General features: G+C 45.7%; 1 protein-coding gene across 4 annotated transcripts in view; it reads right to left on the bottom strand.

The window, feature by feature from the left end:
• Positions 1 to 6,926: 6,926 nt before the first annotated feature.
• ALDH18A1 (aldehyde dehydrogenase 18 family member A1) overlaps positions 6,927 to 22,375 on the bottom strand; it is a 46,372-nt gene continuing 30,923 nt past the window's right edge. For all 4 annotated transcript variants that reach the window (XM_069753993.1, XM_069753990.1, XM_069753989.1 and 1 more), the window contains 10 exons: positions 21,901 to 22,045; positions 19,367 to 19,440; positions 18,491 to 18,590; positions 16,831 to 17,051; positions 16,178 to 16,315; positions 14,226 to 14,421; positions 10,367 to 10,488; positions 9,293 to 9,479; positions 9,119 to 9,214; positions 6,927 to 7,666 (listed from right to left, as the gene is read on the bottom strand). In XM_069753993.1, coding sequence (XP_069610094.1) covers positions 7,485 to 7,666; positions 9,119 to 9,214; positions 9,293 to 9,479; positions 10,367 to 10,488; positions 14,226 to 14,421; positions 16,178 to 16,315; positions 16,831 to 17,051; positions 18,491 to 18,590; positions 19,367 to 19,440; positions 21,901 to 22,045 — 1,461 coding nt within the window. In that variant the 3' untranslated portion in view covers positions 6,927 to 7,484. The remainder of the gene's footprint in view (positions 7,667 to 9,118; positions 9,215 to 9,292; positions 9,480 to 10,366; positions 10,489 to 14,225; positions 14,422 to 16,177; positions 16,316 to 16,830; positions 17,052 to 18,490; positions 18,591 to 19,366; positions 19,441 to 21,900; positions 22,046 to 22,375) is intronic.

The following is a 22,375-nucleotide window of genomic DNA, read 5'->3' on the forward strand; positions in this document are numbered from 1 at the left end:
TGAAAGAAAACATCTTTTTAACTTCAGCTTTGTTTTACAGGTGGTGTTATTTTGCATCAAGAATTTGTTGAGATTTCATTGAATCCATTGGCTGCAAGTTACACAAGCCCAAAGCATGATAGATGCAGCCCCATACTTAATGGTTGGCGAGATGTTCTTTTCCTGAAATTCTGTGCCCTTTTTATCGCTTCATTGGGGGACACAAATAACCATGGGTGTATGCTGCTGCTGCTGCTGCTGCCCCTAGGAGGCTGATACTATGCAAAAAGGAAAAGAACAATAGCCCCTCCCCGGCAGTATACACCCACCGACAGGCACCTAGTACCTCAGTTTGTGCTTAGTGTCTGTAGGAGGCGGACCTGGGTCCGCAGCAAATTCCTTTTTTCCTTACAGGTATTGTTGTGTTTTATGAACTCTCTCCTTTTGTTTTATCAGATACAGCTTCAGGGAAACGGCGTGTTATTTTCACCCTGCCTTCCCATTATAGGCGGCTGAGTAAGAAGTGTGGTGTCACCCACATCGCAACTCTCATGCAGCAGGCAGGACGATATCCCCTGTCACCTCCACGGGTGCTCCAGGGCTTATTGCGGTGGCTGGTCCTTGACAATTTCCCTCCTCACCCCTCTCCTCGGAGAGGGCTGAGAGGAAGACGGTGGTCACAGCAGCGACCTCCCCCTTCTCTGAAGGGGTTGATGCCATCTTCTACACTGTCCGGAGATGGTGTGGGAAGAAGGATCTTCGTCTCCAGCGACCCTCCCTACCCATGGGTCCCTGAACGATCCTCATCGCACTATGTGGAGCCGGACATCAATCAAGGTACCCAGCAGACTCCCTTAGAGTCTACATTCGCTGCGTCGGCTCCTCTCTCCCAAACAAGGGGGAGCTGCAGAGCCCGCCCGGGGGTTTTGAATTTCGCGCCCTTACACGCGGCTCCTCCCCTCAGTCCCTGCTTCCCGCAAACCCGCTGTCATCCTTTAGCACTCATAATCCCGTCTTTGACCGGGTACTTCGCGCCTCCCTTTCTTTTTCTCAGGGTGCGTTCACTTCGCCGGCGATGTCGTTCCCCAGCACTTTTACTTTCTCCTCGGGCCGGCTGACCATGCCCCCTGTTTGCGCGCGCTTTCTCGGCGTCTCTTCTCCGGCGAATCTGACGTCGCACTTCCATATGGTGCACTTCCCTTCTTACCGCTGGTCCTATAGCAGTGGCACTTTCTCTTCGGTAGCACCCCATGAATGGCTATACAGTTAAGCCACACCCTCCCCTTCATCACGAGGGTTCCTGCCTTCCTCCATCTTGGGAGCTGCGCAGCACCTCGAGCATCACTTCTTGCCTAGAAGGACTCTCGGCTCGGGGGACACAGCTAACTATCTGCTGCAGTTTGGTGTATTGGTAGGCTTTTGCCCTTATTGTCTATACCCCTGTGCCTGCTCCTCCCCGCAGTAATTACTATAGCGCACCAGGCTCTACATATGTCCAACAATGTAGGGGCTTCTCTTTCTAAGCCCACTATAATTCATTACACCTGAGCACATTGCAGAGTGGACTGTTGCCATGTCCAAGTCGGTCGCTGACCTGACTAAGGTATCCCAGTCCCTGGTCCAGGCCCTTGAACGCCTTCCACAACTATCTGCAGCCACCAGTGCTCTGAACATAGATTCCCAGTCTGGGTCTGACTCTGATACAGACCAGACTTTCAGCATGCAGGTCATGGTTGATAGTCTTATCTCGGCTATTTCACAAACTCTTAAAACTTAAAGAGGATGAGGTTTCTTCCCAGGATCCCTCCGTCTCTTAAGCGGGTAAAACGTCCCTCTCGCTCCTTTTCCAACCACAAGGAGTTTGAGTGTACCCTGTCAAAACACTGGGAGCATCCCGAAAAGCGCTTTGCGGGAAGGAAGCACTTAGACGTCCTATACCCTTTTAGCTCCGATCTCGTTGGCAAATGGGCAGAGTCCCCCAAGGTGGATCCTCCTGCCTCTCGTCTTTCCTCAAAGACCGTTCTGTCTTTACCGGATGGTGCGTCTCTTAATGATGCAACAGACAGATCGAGGCACTGGCCAAATCAGCCTTTGAGGCAACCGGTGCATCCCGCTGCCCCAATTTCGCCTCCACCTGGGTGGCAAAAGCCATTTCCGCCTGGGCCAGGATACTTCACCGAGGCATCTTAGCTTCGGCTTCTCCAGACGAGCTGGCCGAATTGGCAGACCAGATTGGCAATGCTGGCAAATACATTTTGGCTGCTTCCCTGGATGGGGCAGGCTGTTCTGCCAGAGCAAGCAGCAACATTGTGGCTATACGCCGCATCCTTTGGTGTGGAGTGCAGATACTATTTCCAAAAGATCTCTCACAAACTTGGCCTTCCAAGGCTCCAGGCTCTTTGGCGCTAGGCTAGACCAGATAATTTTGGACGCTACTGGGGGAAAAGCACCTCTCCCTCAGTCCAGACCCAAGCGTCTTTTCAACAGGAAGGGCCCTCGGCCCTTTAGGTCCTTTCGTCCATTTCCGGCATAAGAATCGTCTTCATAGCAGCTGCCTCAGGAGATCGAAGGAAACCTTCTTTCAAACCTTCTCCCAGCTGGAGACCAAAAGGCCAATCCTCAAGATCCTTCGGGTCTTGTCCCAATAGGTTCCATTCTAAGTGACAGGTCGCCCCCACCTGGAAGTCTTTTCAGGGTGGGAGGCAGGCTTCTTGCCTTTAGGTACGCCTGGTTGTCGGTGGTCAGCGACGCCTAGGTCAGAGAGATAGTTACCTCCGGTTACAAAATTGAATTTTCTTCCCTCCCAGAAATACGCTTCTTTCTTTCTCATCCACCGAAGCAGCCGTCCCAGTTCCCAGGGTTTCTTCAGGCTGTCTCATCCCTGCTCACCGCCAGTGTAGTCGTTCCCATTCCGTCAAATGTTTTTCGGGGTTCTACTCGTATCTCTTCGTAGTCCAGAAAAATAGACGGTTCCCTCCGTCCGATCCTGGACCACAAATTGCTGAATCGTCACGTTCGACTCCGCCACTTCAGGATGGAATCTTTACGTCAGTGATCGCCGCCATGGAGTCGGGGGAATTTCTCTGCTCGGTAGACATTCAGGATGGGTACCTTCACATTCCTGTTTGTGTACAGCACCAGAGATTCATTCGGTTTGTGATCCAGGATGATCACTACCAATTCACGGCCCTTCCCTTCGGCCAGGGTCTTCACCAAGGTCATGGCGGCGGTCATGGCCATACTTTGTTCCAGGGGAATCCTCATTATCCCTTACCTGGATGATCTGCTTATCAAGGGCTCATCCCACCGAGACTGTGCTCGAAGCTTTCAAATCACTCTAGACACCCTGACCCGCCTCGGCTGGATCATCAACCAGGACAAGTCCTCTCTGATTGCCTCCCAGCGTCTAACATTCCTGGGCATGGAGTTCGACATGACCTTGGCTCGGGTCTTCCTCCCGAAAAACAAGTTTTCCGTTCTCTGCAAGAGAGTCTGATCGCTAAAGCACCCAGTCCCCCGCCCCCTTCGATTCTGTAGGAGAGTCCTGGGGAAGATGGTTGCCTCCATGGAAGCTGTGCCAGTTCCATACTCGTCCCCTCCAGCTGTTTTTTCTGTCCACCTGGAACAAGTCCACGACCTCTCTGGACCGTTCGTCTGCCTCCTCAAGTAAGGAAGTCCCTAACCTGGTGGACTCTGTCCTCCTCAGTCCTGAAAGGGAGATCCTTCCTCCCCCTTCGGTGGCTGGTCATCACCACCGACACCAGCCTCCTCGGATGGGGTGCGGTCTTCTGACAACACAGCGCAAGGTCGCTGGAATGCCCAGGAAGCTCTTCTTCCCATCAACCTGTTGGAGATCAGGGCAATCTTCTTTGCCCTACTCCACTGGCAGTCTCTCCTGACAGGCAGACCCGTCCGCATTCAGTCGGACAACGCCACGGCCGTGGCGTACTTGAACCACCAGGGCGAGACTCGCAGCAATCAGGTGATGGCGGAAATGGCAAACATTCTGCGTTGGGCGGAATGCCATGTTCCGGCCATATCAGCCATTCACATTCCAGGGGTCGAAAATTGGGCAGCCGATTTCTTGAGCCGACAAGGCCTGGCATCGGGTGAGTGGTCTCGCCATCCCTCTGTCTTCACTCAGATATGCCAACGTTGGGGCACTCCAGATGTCGATCTTATGGCATCTCGGATGAACCACAAGGTCGCTCGGTTCGTAGCCAGGTCCCGGGATCCCCTGGCCATCGTCTACGATGCCCTGGTAATTCCGTGGTCCCAGTTTCAGTTCCCTTACCTGTTCCCTCCTCTTCCCTTGATCCCAAGGGTCATAAAAAAGATAAAGCTCCTCCCTTCCATTCGCCGCTGGACCCTTGGAATCTTAACCTGGTCCTGGGCGCTCTGCAAGCTGCGCCTTTCGAACCCCTTCAGGACATTTCCTTTTCCCTCCTTTCTTGGAAGGTGGCCTTTTTAATTGCGATCACATTAATTAGGAGGGTCTGAGTTGGCAGCCTTATCCTGTCGCTCCCCGTTCCTGATTGTTCATCAGGACAAGGTAGTTCTCAGACCTGTCCCTTCATTCCTTCCCAAGGTGGTATCTTCTTTCCACATCAATGAGGACATCGTTCTGCCCTCATTTTGTCCTTCCCCGGTTCACCCTCTGGAGAAGTCTCTTCACAAGCTGGATGTGGTCAGGGCCATTCGGGTCTATCTTTCTAGAACTGCCCCTTTTCGCCAATTCGATTCCCTGTTTGTCATCTCTGAAGGTCGCCAGAAAGGTCTTCAGGCTTCCAAGTCCATGATGTCTCGTTGGATTCGGTCAGCAATATTGGAAGCTTACTGTGTTCATGAGAAACAGCCCCCTCTCCGAGAGTGCGAGCCCACTCCACCAGGGCTGTCGGAGCTTCTTGGACTGTTCGTCACCAGGCTTCTGCCTTGCAGGTTTGCAAGGCCGCGACCTGGTCGTCCTTGCACACCTTTACAAGGTTCTATAGGGTTCATACCCAGGCCTCGTCTGATGCAGGTTTCGGTAGGAAAAGTACTGCAGACGGCAGTTGCACACCGGCCGACCTAAGTCGTTTCTCTGGGTTTCTTAGTTTTTTCTCCCCCCCTATTTTGGGACTGCTTTTGGATGTCCCATGGTTATCTGTGTCCACCAATGAAGCGATAAAGAAAGAGGGATTTTTTGGTACTTACCATAAAATCTCTTTCTTGGAGCCTTCATTGGGAGACACAACACCCTCCCTGCCGTGTTTGAGTTTAAGCTCCCTGTTTGAGTTGGTACTTATACGTTCTGAGTTGTTAGCTTCTCCTACTGCTTTTTTTTCGCCACCTGAGGTACTAGGTGCCTGTCGGTGGGTGTATGCTGCCGGGGAGGAGCTTTCCTTTTTTCCTTTTTGCATAGTGTCAGCCTCCTAGCAGCAGCATACACCCATGGTTATCCGTGTCCCCCAATGAAGGCTCCAAGAAAGAGATTTTACGGCAAGTACCAAAAAAAATCCCTCTTTTCTCCACACATACCTTTGATCATTGTGGCCAAAGAGTTCTACTTTAACCTCATCGGTCCATAGTACTCGTTTCCAAAATGCAAACTTCTGATGCTGAATTTTATGGTGAGGACACAGGAGAGGTGTTTTCTGATGACACTTCCATGAAGGCCATATTTTTGCAGGTGTCTCTTAACAGTAAACAATGTACCACAACTTCAGAGTCTGAAATTTTTCTGAAAGTCTTTTGCAGTTAAGCAAGCATTCTGATTTGCCTTTCTAGCAATCCTATGAGCATCTCTCGCTGAAATTTTGCTTGGTCTTCCAGACCTTATCTTGACCTCCACTGTTCCTGGTAACTGCCATTTCTTTATTACATTTCTAACTGAGGAAAGGCCAACTTGAAAAAGCTTTGCCATCTTCTTATATCCTTCTGCTGCTTTGTGGGCCGCCACTATTTTCATAGTACTAGGCAGCTGCTTAGAGGAACCCATGGCTGCTGTTTTTTGGTACAAGTTTAGAGGAGGTTTGGCTTTTATAGCTGTGAAATTTGCATCACGTGGCCTTTCCTAATAATGATAAGTGAACCAACCATAACCCTTTAACAGGCTAAGGTCCGAAACCTTTGTGAAACTTATCTGATCACACAAATCGCCAAAAGGTGCCGAAACTTTTGCACTGGCCCATTTTCCTTTTTATAATTTTTAAAATGTAAAAGATGAAAAAAAAAAAAAAAAAAATATATATATATATATATATATATATATATATATATATATATATATATATATATATATATATATATATATATATATATATATATATATATATAATTTTTTTTTTTTTTTTTTTGCCTAAACTACAAAGGAAATGTGTCATCTTTAACTTTAGCCCTTTTAGAGATCATTGCACCTTCAACTTGCTTAACTTTTCACAATAGTAATTTTGACCAGGGGTGCCTAAGGCTACGTTCACATTTGCGTTGTGCGCCGCTGCGTTGGCGACGCAACGCACAACGCAAATAAAAACGCACCAAAACGCACGCAAAAACGCTGCGTTTTGCGACGCATGCGTCCTTTTTTGCCAAAATTTGGACGCAAAAAAAATGCAACTTGTTGCGTTTTCTGCGCCCAACGCTTGCGGCAAAAAAAACGCATGCGTCGCACAACGCAGCACAACGCATGTCCATGCGTCCCCCATGTTAAATATAGGGGCGCATGACGCATGTGTCGCCGCAGCGTTTCCCGACGCTGCGCTGGGAAACGCTAATGTGAACGTAGCCTAAACGTTTACATGCCACTGTATATACACGCACACATGCAAAATCACTACAGCGATTGAGAACAGAACATTTCATGAAGTTTTAGACAAATTTATTAAGTGGAATTGAACATTTCATAATTTCACGTCTTAACCATTCGGTCACAAAGAATTGACTGTACAAAGTTAGAAATTTAAAAAAAAAAAAAAAATGTACCAAAAATATCTTAGAAATTGAAAATAACGAAACTTGATTTTCAGATGCCCTGAAAAGACTCGACCATAAAGCACTGCAAGGAATCTAGTCTAGGATAGCTCACCCCTCGGTATTACTTTTGCCGGCCCTCACATATATTATATTAAATCAGCCAAGTCAGTCTGAAGCCATTGTAGTTCGGAGACATACAAAATAAAATTTCAAGCTTATCTCTTTCTGGGCGTCCATTATGTTAAAATCTCATCATCAGGAGCTCTACAGGGCGAGTCCTGCAGGAACCGTACTAGAAGTGCTACATCATTAATCAATATCATTACTGTCCATAATTAAAAGCTAAGTGAACCCAAGACCATGGGCAGCGGGGCACAAGTGCTGATGCACGTTCAGTGCATTTATCAAGGTTTTTGGAAGTTTTTCTAGGGTCTCGGTTATTTGATTGAAGTGCATAGTTTCTTAATCTTACAGCCTTTGCCTATCAGCATAGTGACTGCTTGATGATCCCTGACACTAGATGAGGTCTGGACTGGCCGTGGTCAGCCTGGATTTTAGCTGCTGGTCCTCTGTGGGACAGGAATATTCTCGTGTAGATACTTCATACTTCCTTGCTCGGAGAAGTCGGAGACCACGTGATTCTCTCCCCGAAGTAACCACTTGGTGGTAAGCAGTCCCTCTATGCCCACCGGTCCTCGAGCATGGATCCGGGCTGTGCTGATGCCAACTTCCGCCCCTAGGATCGTAGAGCAAGAATATATTTATGGAGCCTTTAAAAGGGGCAGACTAAAAATAATCTCGATAATGTCCTACTGTGCAAACACGTGATCCCAGGACAGTTATAGACTCAACGACTAAGTTCACTTTACAGGGAAACACACATTATTAATATAATTCTATCAAAAACAATTAAGAAAACTTCTATGCGCTTTAATCACCCAATACATTACAGGATATGAACACCTTTGCACAGGATTTTTTTTCCATTGCTAATTTGCTTCCTAAATGCAAAAGTTAAGAAACTTTGTAAATCATCTTAATTTAAAATTGGCTGCCATTTTGCTGCTATAGTGTCATCTAGTCCTTTAGCACAGAGGTCCCCAACTCCAGTCCTCAAGGCCCACCAACAGGTCATGTTTTCAGGATTTCCTTTGCATTGCACAGGTGATGCAATTATTACCTGGGCAAGACTAAGGAAATCCTGAAAACATGACCTGTTGGTGGGCCTTGAGGACTGGAGTTGGGGACCTCTGCTTTAGCAAACAGCTTGTGATTCTGACCTCTCTCTGAGCTCCCTCTCCTTACCCTCAAGTGTAAGGGCTCACTCACACCATCGTATTTTCCGTCACGCCATGCAAGTCAATGAATGCGTGGAAATCATTGGACTGCACTCGGATGATGACGACATCGGAGTGCAGTCCGATTTCCGCGCACTGACACAATGGAGAAGATTGAGAAATGTTGTTCTCCATCTTCTCGTCCGAGAGAATCTGATCACACTATGCTCACATTCTGATCAGTGTCATTTGTATAATCAGCCCGATTCTTTCAGATGAATTGATGGCAGTGTGTACCTGCCCTTAGAGAAAGGGGCAAAAAGGGTGTGGAACTTGTACACATATGCAGTGGAGAGGGGAGGAAGTATTTTGGAGTGGGCAGAGAAAACAGGTTATAGAAAAGTACATGAAAAGGAATGTGCACGATAGAAGCTGTTCGGAAAGATTATCCATAGAAAACCAAATGCATCCAGCCTATATTACCGGGAAGGACACTCCCACAAAAGAACAATCTGAAACGTTGATCAGGCTTTAAACATCATATCCGGGATGTAAACATGAATGAAGGAGTAAAGATTGCAGAATGAAACTTATGCAAAAATTATTATTTCGATATCAAAAACTGTTCCATAGCCTTTAAATGAATTTTCTTCATACCCAAGCCCTTTGAAGCGTCACTTTGAAGAGCAGGGCGTCAGATTCTCCATCATTCACTCTTTGGCCTGCTCTAGAAGTAGCTCAGGGCAGGCAGACCCTATGATGTCACAGCATTGTATGCAGTGATGTCATCACACCCACTTTTAACAATCTTCCGACAACTCAGGCTTGTAATGGGATGGGTAAGTATGGGTAAGACTTAAACAACTATATAACTGAGATAACTGATAAAGATTTTGAGAAATGAAACCTACCCAGTCCAAAGCGGTAGCCGTCTGAAAACCTAGTGCTGCTGTTCCAGAATACGCAGGCGCTGTCTACATGCTGAAGGAAATATTCTGCTGTCGCTCCTGTAATGTGGAATGATAGAGATCGCTGATCCTCAAATCAAATGAGGCCAATGCTATAGAACGGGGCAGAAGACTCACCATTCTCCGTGATGATGGCGTCCGTGTGGGAGCTGCCATATTTGTGGATGTGTTCAATCGCATCTTCAACGCCATCCACCACTTCAATGCAGCACTCCAGATCTCCATATTCTGACCGCAGGGATTTTACTTCCGAGGGGCTAAAGGTCAAGTAGGAGGCAAACTTTGGACCAGCGTGGATTTTTACCTGCGTGTAGTAAGAATTGATTTAAGGATTTTTTTTCCTCTACTTTCCCCATAAATGGATACGCTATAGCACAAGTTCAATCATCTATGAAAAGTCACCTGACTTGGTTCCACAAGGCAAAACAGCCAGCAGCAATGGCCTCAATACAGGAGGGGTGCAAATGGAGGCTTTACTTAAGTCTATAGGAATTTCAGAAACAGACTTTTTTTTTTTTTAAACAAACTTTCATGTTCATTGGGGCTGGCAAGGAAAAGCTGCACTTGACTGTTTCCATTAGTACCGTACATTTTGACACTATTCAAGGTTCTTTACCGGGGTCACATAGAAATGAGATTCAGGAATCCCGCTACAGTAATCACTAGTAGTGCCAACAATTATATTCTGAGTGTAGAAGGGAAAACCCAAGTAAGGCTGGGTTCATACTGTGTTATGGCAGTCCGTTAGATGGACTGCGTTATACCGTGGCATAACGCAGTCCGTTAACTCTGCCATTACCCCCTATCAGGCGCATCTTCAACGCATGCCATAATCGGCATGCACTAGCGATGTGCCGTCATTCAGTGACAGAGCCTTGGACGCGGGCGATGGCGTCTATGCTATAACGTTAACGCAGGCCGTCAACGCTATGCGTTGAACGGGCTGCTTTATCGCAGTATAAACCCGGCCTAACACTATTTCGTTTCTGTACTTTTGATGAACAAATCAAACAGCAATATGATTCCTAATGGTAGGCAAAAATTAGTGGTATTCCCACGTCAGACATTTATGGCATATACAGTATACATCCAAAATACATGAAGGTGGTGGTGGGGATAAAGCCTTTAAATAAATAAAATTGATGATGGCTATAAAATGAATGCAAAACTTCAACAAGAGTCATTGATCACCTGCTCCACCCTCAGCATGTCAATGATTTGGTCAAACAGCGGTGTTCTCAGGACATCTCGGTGGATGAGCAGAGTCTCCATAGCATTGCAGGCAGCAGGATACTCACACTTTGAATCTCGAACTAAAAATGATTTTAAAAAAATGAAGGAAGAAGAAGAAGGGAAAAAAATAAAATCAGCACAAAAATCAGCACACAGTTTAATGATGCATGGTTTTTTCATGAAAATAAGAGAAAGGAAATTCGTTCATGTACTGTACAGAAGATTCTTCATCAGTCTCATAATCACTGACAAGATTACGAAGGATGATAACACCTCTATATACAGTAGATAACACGATCCGCAATTCACAATATAGAGGTTACAGCTGACCTACTCCTCCTGTACAATGACTGATAACACCTCTATATACAGTGGATAACACAGGATCCACCATTCACAATAGGCGATGTCATAGCTCACCTCCTCCTCCTCCTGTACAATGACTGATAACACCTCTATATACAGTAGATAACAGGATCCACCATTCACAATAGGGAGGTCACCACCTCCTCCTCCCTTCGAAATGACCTTCGCCCAGTTTAGAGCATTTTCAGATATCATGTCTATACAACAAAATAAGGTCTGAGCCATTCTAATGCTTCTAATGTCCAAGTGAACTGCTTCCATAGCGGCAACCAACTTGCCCAGCAGCCTCATACCAACTCGAAGTGGACAGGGTGATGGGAGACGACAGAGTGAATCCAGAGAAGGAAGGAGACCTTTTCCTCAGGCAAAAGTAACCTTGCATGCGTGGTAATGAAGAGCATGCCTAAAAAAAACAAAAAAACAAAACAAAGAACTGGGCCGGGATCAGAGTAGACTGTGCCAACCCAGACGGGATAGAATGATGAGCGTCACTTGGAGACTCACACAGCAGTCCTGAACAGGACGGAGCCTTGATAGAAGATCGTCCAGGTAGGAGATAGCTAGAACTTCCCTGGGATGAAGGAGGGCCATGACCTACGTGAAAACTCTGATGGCCGACACTAAACTGAATGGAAGCACCGTGAATTGGAAGTGCGAGACCTGAACTGCAAAGCAGAGGAATCTTTGCTGTGCTGCACAGATGGGGATGTGGAGGTAGGCATTTTGGATGTCCTCCACTGCACAGAGGAACTCTGCAGGCTCCATGGAGGCAATTACTAAACAAAGGTACGCCATCCTGAAGCGATGGATCCGCAGACGCTTGTTCAGGAGTTTGAGTTGTAGAATCGAACGGACAGAGCCATCTTTTTTGGGATCACAAAAAGGCTTGAGTAGAAACTGGAGAAGCGATCTTGGGAGGGAACGGGAATGATGACTCCAGACTGAAGGAAGAAGGTAATGGCCTGAAAAAAAATTCAGGAACCAGGGAGGGATCCCTTGGGGGCTGGGACTCAAGAAATAGGTAGTGTGTGAAATGGAAGAGAATATCTTGTAACCGGCGGAGACAACCTCTCTCATCCAGGTGTCAGCGACTACGGAGTGCCACACATTCCTGAAAAGAAGAAGACGGCCGTCCACCTGGGAGAGTCCCCAGGTGTGATCGACCCATCATGCAGAGGAAAATATGTTTCATTTGGGCTGGCGGGGTTTGATTGGGCGACCGCCAAGAAGGCGTCTGCTTAAATGAAGGTCTCCTCTTTTCTTGAAGTGAAGGGGAACGGTCTCGATGGTTTGATGTCCCAGAGTTTGAAAAGTGGAGAAAGGAGTGAATATGCAGTGTGCATTTTCTGGTGGGAGGACTGGTGGGCCTCTGCTGAGGGAGGTATTCTTTCCACCTGTCGCATCTGTGACTATCTGATCTAACCTGGATCAAAATAGGGGTAGACCGTGAGAGGGATTTTTTGGGTGTTGTGTCCTTGAGGCACAGGACACTGCAAATGGCCACAATGTTGCTTAAGGCCTGAGGAGAGCAGCCTGCAGAGTGGAGGGATGCAGTGAAGAAATATTTTCCCGCATGGGCAATCTGGTCCACGAGATCTGCTAGTTCTTCAAATGGGGCCCTTGAGAGTATGCCTTGACGAAGGGGCTTAGTCCAGGCAGAAACGGATTTGCAGACCCAAATTAGGGCAGAGTGATGCTCCCATGGGCCTTGAAGACAGACTTGGCTAGGGATCTGTCTGTCAGTAGGGTCCTTGAGTGAGGCACCATCCGAAAGAGGGAGGGTGGTGTTGGAGGACAGCAGAGAAACCAGAAGGTACACAACGGGAAACTCAGTCCAGAGTTTGAGTAAGTCAGGAGGGAAAAGGATACAGGCTTTCAATACATTTTCTCTTCTGAATAAATTTTTCTGGATGCTCCCACTCCTGAGCAAATACCGCATAAAATTCCATGGGGTTGCAAAACACACGGGGATTGAGTTTCACCTTCTTGAAGGATACTGTTAACTTCGAAGTATGGGAGTCCTGGTCCCTGACATTGAGGGTCTGAATGATGGACAAAATCAGACTGTCTATCACATCCCACAGCTTGCAAGCTTGATTGTAATCAAGGTCCGAATCCGACTCAGAGTGGAAGTTAGACCCATGAACTGTATGAGTCCCTGAGAAGGTGAAGCAGGAGACCCTTGCCATCCTGGAGGATGTGGACAGTGATGGAGATCCAGAGGAAGAGAAGAGTCCGCTTTTTGGATCTTGTGCGCAGTCTGTCATGATGGAATGAATAGGGAAGGGGGTGAACTCGAACCGTCCCTGGGAACGCTCAAGCACTAGCATTCACAGCAGTGACCGGCAGATGCTCCATGACTGAAATCAAGGTCTGGGATACCTTCGTTAGGTCAGCAACATATTTTGAAAGTTCAGCCGCCCACTCTGAGGAAGGAGGTGCAGGAGGAACAAGCAAAATGAAGTACCACAGAGAAAGGGCGATGGGGGGCAGGTCTCCCTAGAATTTGACATTGCACAGGGGAGAGGGGACCGCTGAGGAGTGCAGGCCTGTGTTTTGCAAGGCAGAGCCTATTCAGTCCTGAAGCCGACCTTGTTCCTGCAGAGGAGACGCTGCGGAGCAGTCAGCGTCCGGCAGAAGATGGCGCCGAACAGAGGAGGGGGCAAGGAATGCATAACAAGTCGGCACCCCTGAAGAAGGAGCGCTCCGACTGGCTGCCGAGCGAGGAAAAGCCAGCGTGATGCTATGGAAACAGTGGGCGGTGATTAAGAGATTAGATTAAAATGATCGTCCGAGAATAGTGCCTGGGATAGAGGAAGACAGCAAGAGGGGGATTCCTTGCTGTGGCAGGACAGAAAAAAAAAAAAGTGACCTCAATAAGAGAAGGAACCCCTCCCCGGCGAGGTGAGTGTCCCAGCATGAAAGAGGGAGGTGAGCCCGGACATCAGTAACCCCTCCAGAGTGGAGGCGCAGAGGACAGTGACCGAGGGTCTGTGCAGCTGTGCCTTTGCGTTAAGACCAAGAGCCCCTGTAGGACAGTCGCCCCCTTTAACTTCTTTCCTCTTTGACGTAAAAGGGAGGCCCCTAGAGACCAAGTCCCAAATCCTTCTTCTCAGAGTGAAGGATGGTCTTTAGGAACCCCGAGTTGGAGGGGGGGGTCACTGGGATAGGCCAGTCTTCCTCCCAGTGCAGTCTCAATCTGGTGGGCGAGCAGGCTGGGAATAGGTGACAAAGGACCATCCTTTGGCCGACCAGAGACACTCATGTTTTAGAGGGGTATTGTTCTGTCATGTAGACACGAGAGGGGTATCCATATTTTGGAGATTGGTGAGGGTCTCAGACATATGACTTGCATCTATAGACCTCTATATTTCCTGTTGATAAATGTTTAATGACAACCCTATTTATTGTCTCATCAGATCTACTGCAGGTTGTTGTCTCCTGTACTTACCAATCCTTGTGACTTTCTCCACACTGGCTTCACTGTCCACGTAGACATGGCATATGCCCTCACTGTGGCCCATGACAGGTATTCCCTTAGCCGCGTTCTGAATATCTCTGACCAGCTGAGAAGAGCCACGGGGGATGATCAAATCAATCAACTTATTTAGGCGACACAGATCCTCAACATCTTCCCTAGTGTTCACCTGTAAAGCAGAGAGGACAAAATTCACACAAAAAATAAATAAATGGCGCCAAACAGATTTTTTTCTATGACGCAATATCGTACACAATCTCTGCTCCAAGTATTGAAATACTGACCCAGCACAATGATCTCTATGTTGTTGCCCTGGACAATATATTATTATTATTATTATTATTATTATTAAAATGCTTTTTCTGAGCTCTTCTCAGCTGATTTATTAAAATCAAATAATTTTGATTGAAAAAACTCCAAATATAAATTTTCCATCTTTCAAATAACATAACTGACAATTCCGTAGCATAAAACAAACAAAGTAACTCAACTTCTATTCCCTAACCCTCCCAACTTTCCAGAGAGGACCATTTTCAGAGTAGTTCTAGAGTAATGGAGTATAAAATTCATAGAAAGGGGAGAAGGAAAAGAGGAGGACTATCAATTAAGGGATAGAATCGTAAATACTCTATCTTTAATTAGAAGATATGTGGGCGGCGCTGGAGTATCCAACCAAGGACTCCATAGCTTTTCAAACTGGCGAAGTTACGTTTATGATATAGTCTATTCTTTATTTTTCGTTGCAGTTCTCCCACAGATGGAGGTTGTGTGTCTAACAATGAAATGCAAGAAGTTTACGTGCATGAAATAAGATACAAGAAAAACCTATGAATGGGGGCAAGTTGGGATCCACTCCATCCTCCAGTAATCCCAATATAGATAGACGGGGATCTGTTGATTTCACTCCATACACCCTTCATATCAAAGAGATGACCTTGTTCCAAAATGGGCCTCTCTCTGCATTCCCTCATCGTATACATCACATGTGCCTCATAAATCCCACACGTAGGAGATCGCCATGATTCAAAATGCCCTATCTTGTCTATAAAGCTTGGAGTTTTGTATACTCTGAATTAAATCTAGTCGAGAGCCTTTGGGCCTCACAGGGAGATAATTTGGGAACAGGTTACAGACTCGCTCTCCATTGCTTCATGGATATAGGGCATTGATTGCGAACCTATGGCACGCGTGCCAGAGAGGGCACACAGAGCCCTCTCTGCTGGCACACGGCGTCGCTTCAGCCCAAGTGTATCGCCGCTTTGAACTGCTACCAGAACACATCTTGTAGTGCAGGCTCTTGCCGAGAATCATTGGCTGGATTATCTTCTCCATAGGTGTTGTTAGTGCTCTGTATTTCCTGCGCTTCTCTGTTTAATTGTTGTGCCATTTTGCCACATTGCCTCCCCTGCCAGCATACCTGATCAGGTTATAAATCTCCTGAAGAATCATCAGGGTGTAAGGTCAGTCTAGCAAATCTCCCCAGGTTTGGTGCAGCAGCCTCAGCCACTCTCACTATGTCTGTTGTGGGGGGAGAAGGCGCCATGTCGGAAGGTACGCCATCTCGACTCTGCTCCTTCTGATGCTTGCTTTTCACCATGCCTAAGTGCACTTCAACGCTTCTCCATATATTCCAGAAACTTTCCCCATGGCCTTGGGTGCGAAGGAATCAATATTTGCTAATAGCCGTCAAAATGACAGGATGCAGAGTGGGAGAGCAGCACAGTGCCTCCTCGTCCTCATTGGCAGTCAGCCCCTCTCAGCTGATTTATGACCACATCAAAGTTCAACTGGTCTATGGTAAAATCAGGAAGGAGGAGTGGAGTTCAGAAAATGACAGATACAACAACAAAAACAGCACATTTATAATTATCATGTAAAAAAAAAAAAAAAGTGTTAAAAAATAAAATAAATAAAAATCTATGTACCAGCTGGATGGCATCCTTAACTCCATGAATGGACAGCGCCTCTTGGGTGAGCCGGTACAGAATCTGGTTGCTGTTAGACGCCTCTTTTCCACCTTTTAACAACAAACCATTGCCGCTTGCAATAGCCAATGCCGAAACCTGGTGAAAATGGCACAAAGCAAGAACAGTAATCAGGATCCGCATGACAGATTTCAACATGAAGGCCGTAAGAAGAACAACAACAAATGTCTGGATATTTGTAGCGTATCTGCACTTTTGAAAAAGTTTTGCCACATCAGAAGTTTTGATCGGCGGAGGTCTGGATGAAGAATCCCCCCCCCCCCCCCCATGATCACTAAAATGGAAGAAAAGATTAACTCGGCTCAGTGCTGCTCTCCTTCCAAGACTGAAAATGGGCTCATAGTCTTTCCATGAAGTCGGCTCCAATATCTGAGGAAGGCAACACTCTGAGCAGTAGGGATCCAAGTGCTATAACTCCTAACATGACTTTATTGGTTGTGTTTTAATAACTTTAGATCTGAATCTCTGTAGCAGACGAGTCTAATGCTGACCACTTTGAACATGTAATAAGAATCACATAATTCTGGACAGTATAAGGTTTCCCACTGTAGAGTGTATGTAATGTATTAATCATGTTAAATGGTTTGTAGTACCTGAGGAAGGCAGTCTGGCCGAGACTCGAAAATAACGAGCAGGACTCCTATTGGAACAGTAACTTGTTCCAGTTCCAATTCTTTGGCGATTCGTGTTCTCCGTATGACCCGGCCCACGCTGTCCTGGGAGGAGGCAGCGATCTGTCGAAGTCCTATGGCCAAGCTGTTCAGTTTTGCTGTTGAGAGGCTCAATCTTTTCAATAGCGGAACAGCCAGTCTTCCTAGAACAATAATATATATATAAAAAAAAAAATTAAAAACGGTGAAACGATTCGCTCCATTCTTCAAAGAGCTAGACCTATTTTTATTTTTCGATCCACCCAAGAACATGTGGGTTTGTTTTTGCAGGACGAGTTGAAGTGTTGAATGACACCATTTTAGCATACAATGTTCTGGAAGACAGGTTAAAAAAAAAATAAAAAATCCAGGTGAGGGGAAATGCTGCAAACAAACCACCATTTTGCCATTGTTTTTTGGGTTTGGGAAATTCCGGCAATTTGATTTTTTTCCATAAAAAAAATGCAGGGGTGTTATTTTTTGTTTAATATTTGTAAAATGTATTTTTAAAATTTTCACTTCAATTTTTAGTCTTTCTAATGGACTTGAGCCTGCGATCTTTGGGGATTTTGCTGTACTGCAATACAGAAGCATTACAATATATAAAAGAAATCAATCTTCACAGAAGCACAAAGACTGCAGCGATGGGGTCCAGCGGCCAGTGACCCATCTTCCTCTTCTCTTGTGATCACACAGCTGGAGGGGTTTGGCAGATTGGCGATGGGTGCCCAAAAAGATGCCGCATCAGGACTGCGCCACTAAAATGCCAGTATCAGAGACTGACAGTGAGTTCAGCTCCTGAGTCTACTCTCCCTGCAGCCAAATAGGTTATATAGCTGATCAGTGACGGGTGGCAAGTATTAGACCCACTGATCAGATATAATAATAATAATAATAATAATCTTTATTTTTATATAGCGCCAACATATTCCGCAGCGCTTTACAGGCTGCACACATTATCATCACTGTCCCCGATGGGGCTCACAATCTAGATTCCCTATCAGTATGTCTTTGGAATGTGGGAGGAAACCGGAGTGCCCGGAGGAAACCCACGGAGAGAACATACAAACTCTTTGCAGATGTTGTCCTGGGTGGGATTCGAACCCAGGGCCCCAGCGCTGCAAGGCTGCAGTGCTATCCACTGAGCCACCGTGCTGCCTCCATCATGACACAGGATACAGTAGCAAACTGTTAACATTTCAGTAGCCCTAGGGTCTATATATAGAGATCCCATCATATACGCCCTCTCTAGTCCCGTTGGCGGTGTCTGGTTATCTTGATTTTTCTCTTGTGAAATTTCTCTTCTTGCTCGCCAAAAACGCAAACGCAGGAAAAAAACGCATGTAAATATGGATAGCATATCAATATTGTAATCCCAGGAAAAACATTTAAAATAGGACAGATTTAAAAATGCCCAATACAGCCCATAGACCAATGTGTAAAAAAAAAAGAAAAAAAAAAAAAGCCTTTTTTTCTAATCTTGACAAACACCTATATGCCATTTTTTTCGTTCCCAACCTTAGGTTCTCCATTTCTGATCCCTGCCAAAATTTTAGACCGGTCATGTTCCTCCTCCTAGATCAGGTCTATGGGAATAACCAACCTTTCTCCTCTGCTTCTTCCATGTCCTTTCTGTTTCCAGCCAGAATTTCATCTCTGTGATCGGTAAGTAAATCGGCGAGGTGAAAAATGATTTCTGCTCTCTGTTGTTGGAAGATATAACATTTTAGCATTCAGAATAACGTTTAATAGACTGCCTACTCCTACATCATAGGCCCCACTGGAAAATTTGTAAGAGAATTCCCCACCGATCATGTGCAATTTATAACACTGAGGTCTACATCAGCGACTGCAGCCTGACCCGGAGTTACCTCCTGAATTATACTCCAGAGCTGCACTCACTATTCTGCTGGTGCAGTCACTGTGTACATACATTACATTACTGATCCGGAGTTACATCCTGTAATATACCCCAGAGCTGCACTCACTATTCTGCTGGTGCAGTCACTGTGTACATACATTACATTACTGATCCTGAGTTACATCCTGTATTATACTCCAGAGCTGCACTCACTATTCTGCTGGTGCAGTCACTGTGTACATACATTACTTATCCTGTACTGATCCTGCCACATACCATACAGTATTCTCAAACTTACATCAAAGAGAGAAGAAATGTTGTATAAGGTCAACACCATCTTAGTGCTCACTATAAGAATATTAAAAAACAAACAAACAGCCAATTACATCAATTCAACATTGCGCCTACGAATTTAGCAGGAGCGGAGTTTGACACAGACTTGTTTCTAACTTGGTGTAATGCAGATTTAATTCGACAACTACATCGTGGACGGAGAATCAGAATGAACAGGTTGGTTGTTCCATCTCTACAATTCCATCACATGCTGCTGCGACCCATGTACGCTACAGCAACACAAAGTCATTGTGATACATATGGAAGGTTTGGACGCAAAATCACCTGCTCTGGCCTTAGTGTTGACAGATTCCTTCCACCTGTCCGCGCCATTTCAGCCTGTTGCTCCACAGTGGGCCCTAAATATACATAAAAAAAAAAATATGAGAATGCGATTGTATTTATATAGAAACTAGATTGAGGCCCAATGCTATCGCATCAGGAGGGCGGTAATGTCACGATGGGGGCTGGCTTTGCAGCGTTGAGAATCTCTCCCCCCCATGTGCTCACCCACCTATCCACTTTCTCTTTCCCCATGTGCTGACTTCTCCCGTCTGTGCTCCCTTCTTTGACCTGTCTACCCCCTGTTGCTATCCCCCTTGTCTGCTGTCTCTCTCCTTCCTGTGTTCTCCCCTCATGTGCTGTCCCGCTTGAGCTGTCTACCCCCTGTGCTCTGTCTGTCACCCCTGTGCGCTTTCTCTCACCCCCATCTCCTGTCTTCTCCTCTCATGTCATCTCTTCTATGACCTGTGTTCCCCATGTGCTCTCGTACACGATCAGACACAGACAGTTTTTAAAATGAACTTTCGTTTGTGGGAAAACCCCTTTAATGTGACCGGCTTCCTCTGCCTGTAGACACGTCGCTTATCAGCCGCCGGGATCAGATGAATGATTCACTAAGCGGAATTCACACAGACGCAGTAAATCAGACCGCCGCCATCTTTGTGCAGACAGATAGCAGCGGTCACATTAAAACTGCGCATGTGCTCCTCCTGTACAAAGATGGCGGCATGTTCGCGACGGTGCTCTGCTGGTGGTTGTGTGTGTGTGTGTGTGTGTGTGTCGTACAGCATATACAGTGTGTGTGTGTGTCGTACGGCATATACAGTGTGTGTGTGTGTGTGTGTGTGTGTTGCGTACGGCATATACAGTGTGTGTGTGTGTGTGTGTGTGTGTGTGTGTGTGTGTGTGTGTGTGTGTTGCGTACGGCATATACAGTGTGTGTGTGTGTGTGTTGCATACAGCATATACAGTGTGTGTGTGTTGCATATGGCATATACAGTGTGTGTGTGTGTGTGTTGCGTACGGCATATACAGTGTGTGTGTGTTGCGTACGGCATATACAGTGTGTGTGTGTTGCGTACGGCATATACAGTGTGTGTGTGTATTGCGTACAGCATATACAGTGTGTGTGTGTGTGCGTGCGTGTGTTGCGTATGGCATATACAGTGTGTGTGTGTGTGTGTGTGTGTGTGTGTGTGTGTGTGTGTGTGTGTGTGTGTGTGTGTGTACACACACGGCATGTATATGATGCTCTCTGTGCTGAGACTATTACAGAGCAGGTGCATTTATACGGAGACTCGATTACACACAGGTGGATTATATTTATCATCATTAGGCATTTAGGACAACATTGGATCATTCAGAGATCCACAATGAACTTCTGGAGGGAGTTTGCTGCACTGAAAGTAAAGGGGCCGAATAATATTGTACGCCGCACTTTTCAGTTTTTGAATTTCCACAAAAATTTAAAATAACCAATAAATTTCGTTCAACTTCACAATTGTGTTCCACTTGTTGTTGATTCTTCACCAAAAATTTACATTTGGTATCTTTATGTTTGCAGCATGATATGTGGGAAAAGGTTGAAAAGTTCCAGGGGGGGCGAATACTTTTGCAAGGCACTGTATCTTCAACCTTTTCAGCAGGAAAAGTCACAAGTTCCTCTAAAGTTACAGCAAATTTGCACAAAAATTTCAGGCATACAGAGAATCAGTCTGAGGAGCGGGGACTGGAGTAAATCTGCAATGTTTTAAAAAGGAAGGAAGGAAAGGGAAAGCACATAAAATAGTGCAAATTGGCAGAATAAGGTGCAAATGGAAAATGGTTGAAACACCAAAATTAAAAGGCGCAAATGCAATAATGAATTGGGTCCTAGGTGTCTACATGCTGGATGCACAACTGTTCTGAAGGGCAAGAAAGAAAGTAAGGACGAAATCCAATGAAGCTGGTATAGTGTTTGGATTCTGGCACAAGGGCAACCAGAAAGATGCACAAAAAGTAAACAAAGAGGTGTGCAGCATCTTCCACCAAGGAACTTTTCATCAAGATTGGTGACAAACACTAGTCTTGGTGAATCAGGCAACATAGGCTGGTGTCATGCACAGTAGGCCTCATTTCTAAAAAGTGTCTTTGTTTCCCCTAGCAACCAATCACTGCTCAGCTTTCATTTTCCCCAGCAGTTTACAAAATGAAAGCTTAGCGCTGATTGGTTGCTATTGGCAACTATTAACTTGATAGTTGATTACCAGCGTATTTAGGAAAGACTCAGATGAAGTTTTTTCATTCACTTTTTTTTTCAGCTAAATTTAGGAATGGGGGAGGGGGGGGGAATAAAAGGAGAGAGAGAGTTATAAGTCTCCTTCGTGCTGGATCCCATCTGTCTGTGGCTCAAAAACAAAATCTGCTTTAAAATCCACATGTTTATAAAAAAAAAAAAAAACTAAACCACCTTTATAGTTTCTCTATATGGTACAACAATGCAATTTCAACAGTCCCTGGCCTTTAATATTCAAGGTCACTGATATTTATTAACTCACCGGCAGGTTTTACTTCTGAGAAGAAGGTGCCAACTTTTTTCCCTTCAACAATGTCAGTAATGACATGGCCGGATATTTTTGGATGAGTTCCATTAGCAATCACAACAGAGGTGCCCCCCTGAAGGGCCCACAGGGCAGCCTTCACCTGCAAAGGCAAAAATAAAGAAATAAGAGTCTCACGGTTTGCCCTTTTCCTCCAAAAGCCAGAATGGTTTTACTTTTCTGTGAACATGGCCACATGAGGGATAGTGTGAAATATTGGAGAAATAAAAAAAAAAAAAAAAAAAAGGGTTTAGTTTTTACAGCGTATATTTTGCGGTAAAAATGATCTGCCGACAATTTTTCAGGGCAATTTCAAAATAAAATAAAAAATACATAAATAATAATAATAATTGATAAATAGTGTCACCATTGTCTAAGACCCAAACATTTTTCAGATAGTGTGAGAGCTTGTTTTTTTTGTGTGGCGCGCCGA

Source organism: Ranitomeya imitator, chromosome 2 (assembly GCF_032444005.1).
Source record: "Ranitomeya imitator isolate aRanImi1 chromosome 2, aRanImi1.pri, whole genome shotgun sequence".
Classification (NCBI taxonomy): Eukaryota; Metazoa; Chordata; class Amphibia; order Anura; family Dendrobatidae; genus Ranitomeya; species Ranitomeya imitator.